General features: G+C 35.7%; 1 protein-coding gene across 1 annotated transcript in view; it reads right to left on the bottom strand.

The window, feature by feature from the left end:
* The window catches only part of FAF1 (Fas associated factor 1), a 486,188-nt gene that overhangs the window by 101,489 nt on the left and 365,663 nt on the right, over positions 1–19,036 (bottom strand). The window contains exon 13 of the mRNA XM_081223886.1: positions 18,016–18,170. Coding sequence (XP_081080012.1) covers positions 18,016–18,170 — 155 coding nt within the window. The remainder of the gene's footprint in view (positions 1–18,015; positions 18,171–19,036) is intronic.

Genomic DNA, 19,036 nt, shown 5'->3' with positions numbered 1-19,036 from the left:
TGTTCTAATGAAGAGAGACTTTGTTAAAAGTTTAATTAATCTGATTAATCTCCTATGATCATGTTTACTTTGAGATTTTCAAATTGCAATCATTGACATCCTGTAGGGCCAATGGACATCCCCAAATTAAAAAATTCCTACTTGTCAGTTCCTTCCATTATAATTTACAAGAACTTCACAACACAAATATCAAATCTTTCTCGTGGCTGGGAGGTTCTGCTTCTTCCTCTCAAGATCATTCACAACACAAAGTTACCATTTGCAGCACACTACCAGCGGCAAAAATCCAGTTCAAAACATTAGAGCAATCAAACATGGGAAAAACAAGTTGTTTTAAGAGAACAAATGTGGTTCTTATATTTGTGGTATTTCTTCCTTTTGAAGATATAGAAGTGTGCCAGTGCATTTAGTGGCAACAACAAACTTGTCAATCTAACTGCATATGGTGTTCATCAGAGTCAGATGTCATGAAGGGAGAAATGATTTCTACAGCAATTGCATTCCTGCAACTCACTGGTCCCTGGAGGGGTGGGTGGGTAGGTCGTGGTGGAGGTGGTGGGGAGAGGGAGCGGGAAGCCTCACACTCTGGCCTTGGTAAAGAAACAAGATATAGGGAATTCCCTGGAGGTACAATGGTTAGGATGCTGTGTTGCCACTGAAGGGGGTGTGGGTTCAATCCCTGGTAGGGGAACTAAGATTCTGCATGCCGTGCGGCGTGCCCAAAAGGAAAGAAAAGAAAAAACATAATTAGTAGCTTATATTCACCAATTCTTGCTATTAGAAGGCTAAAATTGGAAAGATAAGATAAAGTGGTTTTAATCTAAAGTTTGGGGAGAAAAATAAACAGAACATCTGATGGCTAGCGTATATTAATCATTAGTAAAATTTTCAGTCTCTGAAGCAGAGATCACTTCTATCTTGCTAACGGAAACCAGGATTACTAATAAATCAGATATACGAAAAAGTAATCTCATTTTACTAAACTGTACTTCAACATAAAATACATACTAAAAGAAACACAGCAATTTAGGGGGAGGGTGATGAAATTCCACAAACACTTACTGCCTACCTACTGTATACCAGGTAATGTAAAGAGGCACGTTTGATAAAGAATGGAGGCTACAAAACTGCTAAGCCTCTGTGTGAGGCTTCCTGATTATGCATTTCAATGTGACTTCCATAAGTTTAAAAGAGCCTCATATATAAACTGGAAATAGCACATCTTTAAAATACGTATATTCTTGTAAGTTACAGCAAGTACTCAGAATTGTGCTTAGAATATGGTAGGCCCTAAAAATTGGTAGCTATTTAATCATTATTAAATGCATAATGATATTTAACATTTTTTATCATAATTACTTTCAGGATTAAAATGGTAGCTTATACCTATGGGCCAACACTGAAAGATTTTTTTGCATAGTAAGACACAGCATGAAAGAATTGTTGACTACACAAATACAGTCATTGGTTTTATTTTCATTCAGAGAATGAAAGGGTAGGTGTTGATATTTGGGAAATAAATAAGTACAATTATAAATGCTGTAATTTATGTTTAGTAATGTTAACTAATTTAAAACCAAGAATCAGTATCACAATTCCTGGCTGCTTACCCTTGAATCATTAAACACATTAAATGTCTTTCTGATAATGTGTGAACCATTTCTCCAAAACGAAAGGTCAATGAGCAGAAGAAATTCACATTCAACAGTACTATAGGACTTTTTCAATATGGGTTGCCAAGTGTTTTTTGGTTGTTGTTGTTTGTTTTTTATACTACTTCTTTTGAAGTCACTTTGATTTAAGGAGGCTCTTCTCTTTAAAGCAAACCAAGCTTGCAGTTTTTGCTATAGTAATAAGCCTCATTATTTATACATATTCATTCATGTGTTCAGGGTTGGTTAAAGAACATTTATGTACAACAGTAGAATAACCAGAACACAAAATAGAGAAAGGACCTTAGAGATCATACCTATCTAGCCAACACACAATTCTCCTTTCTTCTTCTTTTCCTTTTAATAGGGAAGTTAAAGCCAAGGCCCTTTAACGTGTGAAGTAAGTCTTATCAAGGTGCTAGCATTGTCAAGCATACCAAAACCAGCCAAAGACTTTTGTCTCCTTCCACAACATCATTTCCACAAGTCTGCATGCCTATCCATTGTTCAGCTCATTCCCTGAGATGATCTTCAGCACCACTGGCATATGTGCCTTTGTCCTTTAAGGGTGGCTTTGATTTTTTGAAATAGTCCTAAATCTTTGGTTCAAAATGAGTTAGGTAAACAAGCTGGAAGACACTGACTATAAAGGCAGTTATTTGCAAGCTTTAATGGCCTAGGAATCACCTATGAAGTTTATTCAAAAGGCAAGTTCCTCAGCCCCATCCCCCAGAGATTCTGATTCAACAGATGTGGGGTAAGGCCCAGGAAACTGCCTTTTTAATAAGCTCCCAACCCCATCCAAGGTGATTCTGATATAAGTGGTTAATGGAACACACTTTGAGAAATACTGCTTTTAGGACGCAGGACTGCTTTCCTTGAAAGGCTTTAAGCTCTCTCTGAAGGTAGCTTTTAAAGAAGTTGTCCCCTAAATGTTTTGGGCAATGGCATATTCACTGGACCAAGTGTCTAGTCTCCTGAGGTGATGACCACATTGAAGATGATAATTCTCACTTGCTTCATTTGTATAGGTGAGCTGCAATTCGATGTGAGACAAAATTACAGTCTGTGAGCTCCAGGTGATGGAGGAAAAACAAGGCGGGGGGGGCGCGGTTTGCAATATTAAATAGAGAAGTTAGGTCTCACTGAGAAGTTGATATTTGATCAAGGATTCAAAAGAGGTGAAGGAGGAAGTGGAAAACATATCTCTAGGAAGAGAATTCCAGGCAGAGAGAACAGCAAACACAAAGACCTTAAAGTTGGAGAGTATCTAGCATATTTGAAAGGTGACAAGAAGGTTAGTATAGCTGAAGCAGAGTAAAGCATAAAAGACAAAATTGATAATTTTGACTATTTTCACATGGTAACAAACACCATAGCTAGGCCAAAAGATAAATGATGAACAGGGGAAAAAATTCTGAATTTCAAACCACAGAAAAAGGGCTAATTTCCTTAATATATAAAGAACTCTTAACAAACAATTAGGAAAAGATCCACAAATAATATATAAAGACAGCTTCAAGAAATGGAAACAGTAATGGCTCATAAACATGTGAAAAAATATTCAAAATAGCTCATAATGAGTAAGTCCTAATTAAAGGTACACTAAGAAAAAAAAAAAAAAAAAAAGGTACACTAAGAAACCATTTTTCATCTGTCAGATTAGTAAAGACAAAAAAATTTTGGTAACACCTTGCATTGGCAAGGTTACAGGGAAACAGGCACTACTGTACACTGTTAGTAGGAGTGAAATTGGTACCAACTCCTTTGTGGGCAATTTGCCAGTGTCTATTAAAATTAAATATGCACAAACTCTTAATCTAGCACTCCTACAACTGGGAAATTAGTCTACAGATATATTTTCAGATGGAAACATATGTACATAGTTATTTACTGTAAGCTTGTAATAGCAGAATATTGGGCATAACCCAAATGTCAACCACTAGGATCTAGTTAAATAAATTATAGTACCTTATAGAATTCAAAGGAATATTATGTAGCCATAAAATAGAAAGGGTTCTTTATGAACTGATAGGAACTATCTTTTAAGATATAATGTTAGTGGGAAAAGCAGGGTGTTAAATAGTGTTTACCATTTGTGTAAAACTGGGGAAAAATAATTATGTATTTGTTTGCTTACATATAAAATAATCTCTGGATGGACAAATAAGAAACTTAAAACATTACCTCTAGAAAAGGTAACTTAGAAACAAGGATAAGTAGGAGACTTTTCATTACATACCTTTCTACAACTTTTGAGTTTTGATTAAAGTGAATGTATTGCCCAATCAATAAATAATTTGAAAGTAAGTAACTTATAAAAATAAAGAAAAATTGCATGCAATTCCAAACTTTTAACACAATGTTATTCACATTTGTCTATTTCTTATCAGTCTTTTGCCCAAATATATCTTTTCCTTTTTGTGGTAATCAGTGTTTGGTTGGATACAGTTTTTTAGCCTTCTATACTATAGTAATGAACCAGCATGTTAAACGGTTGAATAATATTCCATTGTGTAGATGTATACACTGTTATATTCTTACCTATTCACCTACAGCTAGATTTTTCTTTCTAATTTTTTTTATCATTATAAATAATACTTAGATAAATTCTTAAAGTATTTCCTTAGGGAAAAAAGCCTGTCTGTGAAGTGGAATTATAGGGTAAAAAGGTATAGAATCATTTAATGATTAGTGGTTCATATTGCCAAATTGTTTTCTAAAAGGATAGTATAATGCTTCTCCGTGCAAATGCAAATACTGTATCCATGTAAAGGCAAATTTAAGAAAACACAGGATGAGACTTTGGGAAGATTTAATCTGAAAAGCATCTCTCACCTGTCTGTGATTTAAGACTACCCAGTAACAGTAAACTGCTAAATTGTCTTAATAGACTAGTAGTCAGAGTTAAAAAGAAAACACAAATATCTCCTTGTTGTCATCTATAAATCACTCAAGTGGAAAGGCTCTGAGGCACTGACAGTTTAATGACAGGGCTATAACTAATCTATAGGGACTGATTTATACTAATTTTTTTGGAGGGACAATAATCATAAATAAATAGATAATTGGCTGCCTTCTCACCAAGAGTAAGAACATAAACATGTAAGTACCCCATTTTATTTTAAGTTGGGAGAGATACAGAGAACATTGAACCCAATGTCTTATCAAATGCAGAAATTCCTTCTCTAGCAGTGTAAAGAGAAGATTCATTTTCCAGGGGCTATACAAGAGAGCAAATTTATGTTAAATGCCAGATAATATTTCTTCTGTGTTCTGCCTTTTACCAATTGATCGGTATTTATGAGGGCCTATGAAATACACAACAAGGTAAGACATGGTTTGTGTCCTTAAGACACTAAGAATATTTAGGGTTATAGCCTCAAACAGGAAACATAGTCTGATATATAACTGGGGGCTAGATTTATTAGTTCAGATGAAGTGCTGGAAAAAATCAGAGAACGGAATGGGAGTTTAGAAATCAGGGAGAACTTTCTGTTCCAAGATAGTGCTCCTGGACTGCTGTTAGGAGAATTATCTCTTATTCACCTCTGCATTCCTAGCACCTACTGCCAAACAGTATGTATTTGCTACATGAATGGGCCAGTTCATGCTTTAGTAACCTTTATCTCCACCATGACAATGTTGACTATACAACCTTCCTTTTCCTCTTCCAACTACTTTGCTGAAATCAGTTTAACTTGGACAGTTGGTGTGAATTATCATGGTCTCCCAGGCCTCTTTAACTATGCTTCTACCTTGATAGGTCACTTGGTCCCATTTCAAAATAGCAGGTATTGTCCACAAGTTCATACTCTAAGCTTCCCTCATGACTTTTAGCATACTGCAGTTTTTACATAATTTCATCTTGCCACCACTCACTGAAAATGTGACTTAGAAGAGGTGTAAAGTTTCCAAATATTAACATAATAGAGAAAGTAGGAATTACTGCAAGCAGCATAATATTATGGGAAGAACAAAGACTTTGGAGTCAAATAAACCTGATTTTGTCACTTACTAGTTGTTTCTTTTTTTTTTTTGTGGTACGCGGGCCTCTCACTGTTGTGGCCTCTCCCGTTGCGGAGCACAGGCTCCGGACGCGCAGGCTCAGCGGCTATGGCTCACGGGCCCAGCCGCTCCGCGGCATGTGGGATCTTCTTGGACCGGGGCACGAACCCGTGTCCCCTGCATCGGCAGACAGACTCTTAACCACTGCGCCACCAGGGAAGCCCACTAGTTGTTTCTTTGGATAACTTAATCTTTCTGAGCCTTAGTTTTCTCACATATAAAGTGAAGGTAATGATACCTACTTTTGGAATTGGTCTGTGTGTTAATCAATACCTCTTCTTCCTTCCTTTTATATGCTTCAAAGTCAAAATTGGCTTTTCCTTTCTCTCCCCTTCCCCCCAAATTATTGATATGGCAAAATGTTTCCTAAAATAAGTGTTAACAGCAAATCTCAGACTCTTATCACTGAACAAATATATTATATTGCTGTATAACTTCTACAGAATCATCATAAGATTATTCCCTACTCTAAGGTAGAGACTGAAGATATATACATGTATTTTCATGCTATGTTCTCTGATTTGTTTTCCTCCTGCAAAATTTGGAGACTTTGTGATTTTATTATTATATACAAATTGTTCAGCATTATTACACAAAAATTTTTCAGAGTTGGTTGGTTTCTCTTGAAACCCTGACATTTATACACAATTTCCTTATGTATTTGAAAAGAACTATTATTCTAATGGATAAAAAAATGTGGGAGAGCATTAGTAGAAATCTTATACATAGGAGAAGTCTTTAAAACATAAATGACCAACAGCACAGAGTATTAGCACTTCAGTCACTCATCAAAGCTTTCAAGCAAGAATCGATTACAACCCAGCTCTTGACAAAGGCTCATTTGAGACAGCTGATGTCTGACAGAAAGAGCTGAATGAACAAGTTTACTATGTAGGCTTTTTCTCTAAGCTCTATACCTGTTATGAGTTAGATCATGAAAAAAAGGAATATCTAAGGGCCATATCACCTAAAGAACTACCTTTACTGAAAAACGAGTTAATACGGAGCTCTCTGTTTTTACAGGGGAGTGATATAAGAAACGTCTACTTAAAGTGATCTATTTTACACAAAACAACAGTAGAAAAATAACTGTTTATTATATTTCCTGATGATTGTCAAATAAAAAATCATGCAATAAAATTCTTCCTTGAATTCAGTGCCAGGAAATTTTGAGATAAACTATTAGGCTTCCTTTTATCAGACAATGAGAATTTTAAATGGTAATCTGTAAACTCTAAGGCATAGCACCTGGTGCATAATAGAAACTCAATAAATAAACATTGTATTGATAGATGAATGAATGAGGATATGCCTATCACATTTCCTTTTTCTCCTTTAGCTGCCAGAATTACAGAGTTGAATTCAGTGTTTATATACAAAACTTAGCTTCTGTTTATTTTTCTTAAAAATCAGGTGGAGTGATCATCTCCAGCAATGTTCAACTGCCAGGCACAGGCATAAGGAAGGTGAATAGTTGGGTTTAACAAATTGAGTGCAGTGGAGGAGGACAGAGGTGAGGGAGTTTAAAGTATTACAAGGAAGTGATAATGATGGACCTTGAGATTTAATTAGGACAAGGAAGGAAATGAAGATTGGACACAGGAAAGGGTGGATGGAGTGAAGTGGTAGGGGTCAATAGACTGAAGGGCATGATAAGACAAAAAAATTTTTAGCACTGGTGACACTTGAGCAAGTGAGCGGAAAAGGAAGTGCTGGTCAGAGCCAGATGTTTGAAATCCAAATATATAAGGTGATACAGTTTCTATTTATGATCACATCTAAGTGTGGTGAATAAAGAGAAGAAAAAAGTTTCTCTGGAGTTGGACAGGTCTGGGAACTGAGAGAAGTATCAAGAATGATAACAGAAGTAGAGATGATAAGAAGTTCAGTTATTGTTTATGAGTGATAAAATTTGGGAGAGTTAATAGAGAGAGTCCAAACTTCAAAAAATCTTGTCAATCAACTGCATTAGTAGAGAATGGCAGAGATCTGGTTTAATAACAACTCAGACCCAGCCCATTCTGGACCACCCCATACCTGAAATACTGCTAGGGGATTTTAGTTGACTCCTTCAGTTCAATAGGAGCCAATAATAAAATTACAGACTAGAATTGAGCATAGCGTCAGACAAATTTCCTCTGAAGCATTATGCTCGATTCTGGGCCCCTTTAGAATGGACTAGGTCTAGACACCCTATCACACGAGGAACAATGGAAGAAATAAATATATCTTGGTTGGAAAGGCAAGAAAATTAAGGCAGACAAGATAGCTGTGGTTAAACTGATAAAGGACTATAATGAAGAAGAGAAGTTAGGCTTATGCCAGGTAATTCCAAGGCCAAAACTAGAACCAAAAGGGAGAAAGTTGCAGAAACTCTCTATGGGAAGAAGTACTATAGCAAAAACCTTTCCCAGCTTCAAGAGCAGCTCAAAAATACACTATCTTTTGAAGCTTTCATTTCTCTGTCCCTACCAGTATTCAGGTAGAGACTGTAATAATATCAGTTAGACATAATACAGGGAAAAATGCCTGCATAGTTGCAAATTGGATGTTAACTAAGAATGCTTCTAGCCCACAACTCTAAGATTTGGTGAATTCCATGTTTACTTGTTACCTGAGCAAAAGATCCATGTCTTATACTTCTCTTATATCTCCCACAGGGCTATGCACAGTTATTTAGTACAACTTTGTTGGTAATAATCCAGCTTGACAAGGTCATGGGACAAGAAGCATTATGTAGCAGAAAAGCACAGGTAGATCTGGGATTTATATCTGGTACAATCATTTGTATGACCTTGGGTAAGTTACAGAATTTCTGAGCCAAAAATAGTTTCCTCACATGTGAAATTGGACTTTGCCATTTACCTTGCAGAATTGTGGTTAAATGGAGTAATGTATATAGAGTGAGGATTAAATGAGCTCATATATATATAGTGTCTGACACATAGCTGGGGCTTAATTAATGATTGCAGCTATGTGTGTGTTTTTTTAAAGCAGTAGCGGTAATCTTGATCTTAGCTACTGACACTCTAGAAGCTCCCATCACAAATAGCTAGAGCTTGAAGGACAGTTCTAAGGGTAAGGAAGATGCCTTTATTGGTGAAAGAGGTGGAAAATGACTATGGCTTCCTTAGCTATAGCCCATTAAGGTCACTCTGACTAGATCATAAGCTGGTAAGGGCAGTATGCTACAATCTACTTACAAACTTTACTTTCATTTTTAATCTTGCTTATATTGAAAACTATGTGTTCAAGTCATCAGAAAGTCACAGAATTTTAGAGATAAAAGTTCAAATAGGGTCACCCCTCCCCCATTTTCATAGAAGAAAAAAAATCTAGATGTTATACCACTTGCCTAATAACCCCTTGTTCTTCATAATCCCAGACTGACTCTTACCTCTTAACTGCCCTACATTCTATGACTGACATGTGACTGTCCGCATATAAACAGTGAAGAAACAGTTGTATTGAAAATCACAGTCTTTTAAGAACAGCAACTGACATGTTTAAATGTGAATAGGTTTTGCTTTAGGAACTAATAAATAATACTTACATAGCTTTTGTAATGTCCAAATAATAAATTTTTGTTGCTGTGGCTGTTAATTAAGTAACTTATTTGGGAGCAGCTCAGAACCTCCAATACCTTATTTGAAACTGGGACTGGGAAATATAATTTCTCATATTGAGATATAATAGTCATAGCATCTTTATTGTTCATATAAACTTGCCTCATCTCTTCCCTGGTTGAGATCTGTAGAGAAGTATGTTAAAGAGGACTTTCTTGGTGCTGATCACATATTAAGGAAAGGAAAGATACACAGAAGGCAACAATTTAGGAGGATTTAAAAAATTGTTGCTGTGGCTACAGACTGAGTCAGACAACAGCAGATAAATTAACGGATGGCTGTTTAAAAATCCCTATAGTTAATTCTTTATTTATAAATAATATAAAACTGTCACTTTATTACTAGAATGCAATCAAATACAAAGATACAAACATATGCTGAAGGATACCAAACCTATTCCCTAACAAATTACCCAGACATGTAAGAAATAGGATTTTACCTCACTCTCCAATCCAGACTAACAGTTATTTCCTCTTTCAATTTTTGGTGGTATATTTGGCAGATTCGATCATTAAGATTATTGGGCACTAAAACCTTTTTGCGCATCTATGTAGACTGACAGGCAAATACTGAAAAAATGTCGGAGGAACCAGTTTCCATAGGTGGTTTTACATGACTGAACTAACATGTTTCTTTTACAGTTTTTCTCAGTGTTTTACTACCAGTATTTATGAAAGAGAGAAATGTGCTACCAATTTAAATGGCATAGGTGACATGATTAGTAAAAATTCTTCAGAAACAACCATGAATATAAAAATTATCAACACTGACAAAGCAATTAAGAAAACAAATAAATCTCTTTAGATCTTATCAATTTCAGATAAGAAGAAAAGCAAAAGACATGATGGGGTATATTACTTTAAAAAATATTTTATTTTGGAAATGTCTTATTTTTAGAATTTGTTTCATTAGATAACTCATGTTTTGTAATCTATATATATAAACTGGATCGAGTACCTCTGGCAGTCATATTCATTTGAATCTGTATACCCTAAAATACGAGAATAACTAGCTACTGGAAGTGAATATTTGCACGTAACTATACATGAGTACACTGCAGGGAGTCACAGAACAGGTAAGGGTTTGGCAACACAGCACAAAGGGGAGAAGTCTTGGTGTGAAGCTCGAACTTGATATATCTTGAAAAGGCCACGATTCTTTCAATTCTATCACTCTCAAAATCAAGATCCCTAGAATACTCAAAGCACAGAGTGTTCAGGAGAAAGACCAAGAAGAACGCCAAGAGAGTAACAAGAAAAGTCTAGTGCATGAGGAAAATCGGATTTGATAAAAACTTAAATGTTCTTTTGGACTATCTTGTCAACAGTATCACCTTGTATTGTTCTTTCCTAACAACAGTTTTCATGTAGACTGTGAAAACAAACAACTGTATCTGAGTTAAATATATATTTCCCAAATAGCATTAATTTGATTAATGTCAAGGAAATAAACTTTTTTAACACAAATGCTTGATTCAGATACAATGCATGCACCACCAGGCAGTTATGATTATAGTATTAGGTAATAGTGTGGGAAGTATCCAAATCAGAGTTAAAAAAGCTTGTAAACTGGTAATTTAAAGTTATCTCAAAGAACACTTTTAAAAGGATAATTGTCTATTTTAAAAAGAGTAAAGAATGTATTATAAACAGTTTAGCCATCATCTATATACAGGCTGGCTTCTTCTCAATTGTAAGAGGCCATCACCTTTTATCCTTTCCTGCTTTTCCCTCCTTTCAGTACTATTAGGAAACTATTCACAAGTGCACCCTTGGACAATGCTGAGCAGTAATTATGACTTGCTGACAAAGAGATATGAACAATTACTGAGCCCATTTTGAAACCCTACACTAATAAAGTCATTAGATGCTGCCCTTGCCATGATCCTTCTAAAAGCTTCTGAAGTTACAAGAACACACGGCATTGTTTGCAGGGACAATTGCTGCTGGCAGAACGCAAACCTTGAGTTAAACCATGCTGCAAATTGATCTTGACATTCTGTTAAGACCGCCACTAAAAATCAAAAGCAGAGGAGAAAAGGAGAAAATGAGTGGGTAGGATGTAATCATGGAACAGGAGGGGTTCCTCCTCACCTTCTCTCCTCCCTCTTCACAAAACAAACCAGGGAGAAAATGACAAGCTCTCCTAGTGTTTTAGAACCTTTATTTTAAAGCATTAATTAAGCCTTGACCTGGGATGTTTAGGATGGCAATACACTTCCTTTACACATATGGGAAGGAAAACGTGTCACAAAGGAAATAAAGAAGTTTGGGCAAAATTATATGGAAATCTGGCATGAAGGCTCTCTGGAAGTCTTAGTACTCTGACCACAACATGTCCATCTGTTTTATCAGCTACTTTTGCAGAATCCATATCTCTCCTAGGGTAGCAGCTGGATATTAACACTCCTTGTGTCTCCCATGCAGACCCCACACCTGGGCTATATTTGCTGGATCAAATGGAAGTGTAGGGCTAGGGTAACATGGTCAGCTAGCTTCAGCCAAGCATGAACCAGTGAGTAGTTTGGAATTAAGGGTAAGCCACTATGATGGAAAGTGCAGGCAAAGACAACCTACTGATAATAAGAGATTTAAGCCAATTAACTCTTGCCAAAGATTATGTGGAAAACTATCACTTGATTATTAAGGCTAACAAGTACCTGTCAGCATAGAAGCAGAAGTCTACAGTGACCTGATATACTGCACCCAAGTGTATTAAATTCAAAAGCTAATACTGATAGGTAATAGAATTCTGTCTGTGAACATCGGTACTAACTGTGTATGCAAAATTTAATACAAAGCTATGTATGTTACATGCAAGCTGTGTAACTCAGGCACTGTCAGCAATTCCTAGGGAACACTGCTTAGAAATAGTGTGCAATGCCTGATTTAACACTGTGTAGCATGTACACTGATATGCCACACACTTTCAACTCAGGAACTTACATATAAGCAACTCATTTTTCAGCACTCGTAGCCGGCTAATTACCCAGTTGGCACTATCCTAGTTAAACTCAATGTTTAAATTTTCTAGAATTAGATAATCTAAAACAATACCTATATTGGATGTACTAAGTAAGACATTTGCCATGTGGGCCTGTTCAGAACAAGAGATACCCATTAACCCACTTATTACTGGTTAATATTGGTGGTTTATTGTGCCACATATGTTATATGGCTTTCCTTCATGAAGCAACTTCAGTCAAGAACCTGCAGTTCAGCACCAAGGGCACTCATGTGCCAATGTTCCCACTACCCAGTCCCAAACAGCTCTAATAGAGGTAAGCAAATCAATACTTACTGTGCTAGTGTTTTATATAGTTCTCTCTATATTTAATTCTGATGGTGCCCAAATGGACCTTTGCCTACCTTCTTGGCACAGCTCATCATGAAGCCAGTCCAGTATTCCTATATATCCTATGGGCATATTTACTTTAATCCATGTCATCACCAGTGCAGAAGGCTCAGAGTACCATCCCAAATGGCCCCATTTGAGAGGCCAATTACTTTAGAGATATCATAGAGACTTGGTGAGTCTGGGGAAGAAACTTTGGGACCAATGGACAAACTCATCTTGGTTGGAATTCAATCCTCTTTCCAGATGGTGGGTGCCTGGGGCACATGAGCATAGGCCACAATAGCCTGGGGTGCTATAGTGTCAGCAGAAGACGAGGTACCCAGTCTGGACATTTTTAGTTCATTCTGCAAGGAGAAGGCTTTTGAAGGCTTTTGCTTTATTATTCCTATTAATGGCTGTGTGTGGGGGGGTCGCACAATTAGAGGGATATGGTAGCCATTTCCAATGCTTTTTCTACTACCCAAGCTGGTCTCTCTTATCCATTATGTTTCAATAAGCCTATGAGAGATTATTGAGTTATTTACCAATATAACACTTATTTTTTAAAAGGCACTTTAATGCATTGAGATTATAGACATAGCTCCCTTGGGGAGCTGACAACCTAGTAGGGAGATAGACAATAAACATTCAGTATAATGAGTGCTATCAATACAAGTTAGTACAGTGAGTGATACCATGGGAGCATATAGAATGTGCATTTTTACCCAGACTGAGGCAAGGGAAGAATGGGAAGATGCAAGGCTTCCTAGAAGTGATATGTGTTCTGAATTTTAAGAAATTATTCTTTCATAGACCAAGCATTCATTCACTACATTGCGCTAAAAATACTCTTCTGCTCCACTGTCTGCATATAAGCATATGCCAGTACCAGGATGAATCATTAACACAACAACTTTTTGGAATCTATCCATCCTGGTTGGTTGGCCTTAAATCCTCAGTTTGGTTCAGACCACACAGGATTACATTTTTTCTCTATTTTTTTCTCTCTTCCACAATTCTGATAGCTAATTATGAGGTTTAAAATACCAATATCCTTTTATAAGAATAGCAAATACCTGCAACCCAACAAACTAGGAATGTGGCTAATATTAAAAATCTCTGAATAGGGCTTCCCTGGTGGCACAGTGGTTGAGAGTCCGCCTGCCAATGCAGGGGACACGGGTTCGTGCCCCAGTCCGGGAAGATCCCACATTCCGCGGAGTGGCGGGGCCCGTGAGCCATGGCTGCTGAGCCTGCGCGTCCGGAGCCTGTGCTCAGCAATGGGAGAGGCCACAACAGTGAGAGGCCCGCATACCGCAAAAAAAAAAAAAAAAAAAAAAATCGCTGAATAGAAAGAGTGAAATTCTATTATCACCTTCTTGTGTCATCTCTTTCAAGTCCTTCCCTGGCTCACTCAGGTAGAGTGACTCAGTATGAAGTTCATCTATACTCCCAAAGCACCTTGTACATATTTCATGTTACATATTAGCTCTTATGTCTGTCTTGCTTACTAGACCGTGAGTGTTTTAAGCATTAGCACTGTGTCTTTTTCAACTTTTCATCCTCAGTGCATAGCACCAATCCTGGTTCATATTAAACACTCAGTAAATGTTTATTCAATGAATAAACATGGAGGAATATATACCTTTCTTAAGATATTTTAGCCACTTCTAGAAGCGATATGCAAAATCTCTTTGTTTACCATTATCTATCTGTTTTTAGCTTTTTCTTTACCGGCATATCCTACTGTTTCTATCAGGACCATTGTTCAACTGGATATTTGGGAAATTATACCCTCCAGCACCTCTCAAGACTAACAAGGGCCTTCTGCCTGCTGCTTTAAGAAAGAATGGCTCTGAAATGCAACTACACATGGCAGCCAGTAAGACTATAGAGAGTTTTCCAAGAAAGAAATCTTATTTAGATATACAATACTGAAATTATAAGCAACATTCTTAAGTGGAATTAGAAGAATACATTCATTTGCCAAATTTTTATTGTTTCTTTCTCCGAGAATTTTGTAAAGTTCCTTGTCTAATGAGACAAAATAAGTCCTTCCAGAAGATCACGATTTAGTGAGGGAGAAAACAGGCAAGTAATCACTACTGCTAAAGTGTGATCTCTCAGTTCACATTTGGAATGTTCCAAGATCAATCTAGAAGTTATTCTAATCCATTATACAGATATAGGTTGGTTAACTTAAGTATTCAACTTAGAAAGTTACTAGACTCATTTTGAAAGTGGGAAATACAAATCATCAACACTACAGGGGTGTATACCAGTGACATTCTATAGTTCTTTTTTATTCTAGTTTGTTAGCGAAATCAGGTATTCTGGTTTGTTAGCAAAATCAGGAAATTTGACTTATAACAGCAATTCACATTCATATTCTAGTAACTTTACCAAAGCATTCACTTAGTTCAATATCTTTCACTTGTCTTCTAGAAACAGGAGAGATTCACAGTAAATTATGGAGGACTAATGTTTCTGGAGGCTTAATCCAAGTATTTCTTAAGCAAAAATAAATTTGCTTGGCAAGTCCCTTCCTGTCTTGGGCATCAATGTCTCCAGCTATCATACCAGAGGATAGTCTCAGAAAACCACTAAGGAAGCATCCAGGCTAAATAGCTTATAGGCTTAGGACTCTTGAAACTTGTAGGATTAGCCTGAACTAGGATAACTAGATATGGGACCAGACAAGAAATACACCAGGAATTTATTTCTAAACTTTAACATTTGTCATAAAGAGATCACAGTTGAAAGGAAACCCACAGCAACAATCTTATTTGTGATGTCTAGACATCTCTTCTGTATTTCCACATATTAATTTGTCCCATTTTAACTACCTGGTAATAGCAAATGATGGCACAAAAACTTTTGTTATATAGACCACTGACCAATAAACATTAGTACAGAAGACTTCTACTGAACTGAGAGAGGGAAAGTTTTAGGTTTTGTTACTCATTGTTAATCACATCAAATGGATGATGCAATCAATTTTCATGACAAACACTTTTGAATAAATGTGATAAAGATCCAAGAAACATCATAGAGATGGAAACTCAAATAATTGTATTTAGATTAATCTATGGTAGATGGTGAGAAAATTGCGGCTAAAGCTAAACTCTTTTTGGGGGGCAAGAAATCAGCCTAACTTATAACTTCGCATATCAAAAGGTAATCGACTTTTACTCTCTCTTAGGAATATGCCATTCCAGTGAATTTTCATCTTGTGTTTGTAAAATGTGAATTTTACCATAGGCCTTAACTGTAATAACGAGGAGATGTACATGAACAGTAGCTACATAATTTTATTTATTACTTTATAGAGAGAAATGTAATACCTTAACTTTAAATATCAATCAATAGTTTTTAACTTGTAATATGAATAGAACTTGACTTTGAATAAGGACGTCAAGTATCTTAAATCCTAGAAATTATGTTCTCTTTCTCCCCACTGCCCTGTTTTTTGTTGCTATAAATGTTTATTAAATTCCTAGATGTTTCTATTTAGTTTTTAATATCATTTCTTTTTGTTTTCATAACAGTAACCTAATAATGGGATGCCACATTTTTTAAAATGTAGATTGAAATATCCTATCATACTTCACAGTTGGTCTTGCAATTCACTGGGAAATAGCTCTAAAGCCTTAAACAAGGCCTTTATTTTGTGTTTTAAAAAAGTGTCATAAGGAGTTAATAGGACACAGCTGTACTGGTTCTTTCTAATAAGCAGCTTCTGTCGCTTTGGTCACCACAGGTGTCTCTGTAACCTGCAAACTCTTATTACTAGTGTATCAAAGTTGTGCTACTTAACAGACTTCTTTAGTAAAACATAACAAAGCAATTACATGGCTGTTGATTGCCAGTCATAAAAAAAAACCCCTCAAACACTACTTTTCAAAAGAAACTACACTGCAATTTTTTGTCATTGTAAAATAAAAGGAACTAAGGAATTAAATGGAGGATAGAACAAAATAACAGCAGGTAGCCCGCTGAACTTAGCCACTACAGATGGTTTAGAAATAGTGTTTCCTTCTCCATCAAGTTGTGGATAAAAGGAAAGGAGGAGATTCCTTACTGCCAGTGAATGGCAAAAGATTTAGCCAAGTCTCCAGTCTATGTATTTTGCCTCATGAAAGCCCTTCGATGCTGCATTTTTATCTGTTTTTGGCACTGCTTTTCATCACCTTTAACTGAGTGTGAATAATAACCTGATTTAATTTAAACAAATACAGGTGCTAAAGGTTCTTTATGTATAACAGGGAACATTTCCAAGGCAGAACGAAGTCATCCTATGAAATTTCCTAACCATTTACTTAAAGAAATGAAGTATTAGATGAAGAAATTGCTTCAACATTCTTTTGCTTCACATTTAGGAGAAGAATCATCTTTTTTTTCAGATTCAGATTACATAAAACAAAGTCTGAATGATGAGCAAAAATTCAGTGAACCATAAAATAATAAAAAGACAAATCAGATGATTTCTAATTGTTCTACAGTCATTTAAATTAGGTAACTACAATAGGATTGCCTTGAAATGAATGAATTTAATCGCCCTGTTCATAAACCAGCAGTCTGTGATGATGATTGTGTTAACACACCCAAAGTAGCATCACAGGATGTTATGGCCACATGTGTAATTAAACACGATGAAATATATTTCAGATGGCAAACTCAAATAGGCAAAATATGAATAATTATTCATCACTTACAAATATTATGATTAACAAACTAAGTAAATTTATCCTGACAGCTAGGAAGGGACTTTTTTTTTTTTTCCCATTGAGAATATGGACGTAATGCTGGCTGTGTGCAAAAGAATGTGTGCAATAAAGCGATTACATCAATTAGCATATGCTAGAGTTAAGCTATTACCAACTCCAATGGACTGGTCCAGAATGTCCTGCCTTCATCACTGGAATTATTAAAAACTAAACTTACTAGTAGGATTATATATTAGATTTTCCTTGTCTTTTCTGAATATTATTAGAAACAGATTTTAATATTCAACAACATATTAGAACATAAGGACATACAGTACATAGGAAGGTACTATATTATTATTATTGCAAAAAGACAAGAACAATGTATTTTGGTTTTGGTTTTCAGGTTATTCTTGAATTTAAGAAATCTTTTATTAGTTAAGGTATTTTTTCACAATTGAAAATAACTGCATGTTAACTACAACAAATAGCTTTTATCTAATTAAATGTAATAATAGAAAATTTAATGCTGAGGATGAAAATGTTTATGATGATAAGAAACCAAATACAATGATGACTTTTAACAATAAAAAAGCCCAACTTATAACTTGTGAACAACAGTATTACCTTGCTCTATTGGCGTCCTTTGTCAGGTCCCAAGCCCAGGTTATAAAATTTTGACTCAGATAAGAGACGATAGATTCAGCACAAAGCATTTGTGAGCAGAACACGTTGGTTAATACACTTTCATCGTGGTGGAGGTAGACAGCAAGAAGCTTTCTCTGAAAAGAGGGGGAAAGACTGATGAATTAAAATATGCACTAATGTAATATTTCTTGAATTCTGGAAAGGCACAGTCAGTCAATATAAACAACAGTAAAAATTAAATGCTATTCCCTAAAAGAGTACCTGACACCTGGAGCTCCTAAAGCATCTACTAATGTGAATACATTTTGCTTCCTTACACTCTGAAAAGCCTAGGATGATTGTATTGTTTTACAGACTGCTGTCGCAGATTCCTGTTAACATGTGCAAGCCTATCTCAAGCACAAATTGTAACAGAATGGCATTTTCTTTAAATAAAATGGAATTACCATTCTTTGTATTTAACACATACTTTATATGTAAAGGGAAAATTAATTCTGAACTATTCAACTATACAGAGAAAAAAATACTGATTAAGATTGGATGCCAAAATCTCTCTTATATATTTTTTGTTTTTAATCTGAGCACTAAATAGTCTCTTCTACTCGAAAGAAAAAGGTCTGAAATAAACTTGTTTTAGTTCCACAGGTAATTTCAAAGCCCTTAATGTGTTCCCATGTCAAAGTCCTTACTTAAGAGCATGTGACATCTAATTGCCATTTGAAAGGATGATAGAAAAATGTTCACTTCACATGAATTCTTTCTAGTTTATATTTCAGAAAATGTCCAGTGAAGTTTTTCATATGGAAAATTATTCTTTCCCTTTTGCCTGATAAAACTTGCTTTCAAGAAATGACATTTGCTCTCTTAAAAGTATCCTCTGTAATAGTTGGATAATCAATAAAATAACTGAAACTAAAAACTGAAATTGAGCAACATAATTTGCAAATGTCAGCTTTAATCACAACAATGATGATTAAAGAAACTAAACTGTCCTTAACTT

This window comes from Mesoplodon bidens (genome assembly GCF_964165515.1).
Source record: "Mesoplodon bidens genome assembly, chromosome: 2".
NCBI classification, from domain to species: domain Eukaryota; kingdom Metazoa; phylum Chordata; class Mammalia; order Artiodactyla; family Ziphiidae; genus Mesoplodon; species Mesoplodon bidens.
This window is presented reverse-complemented; position numbering and strand designations above follow the sequence as displayed.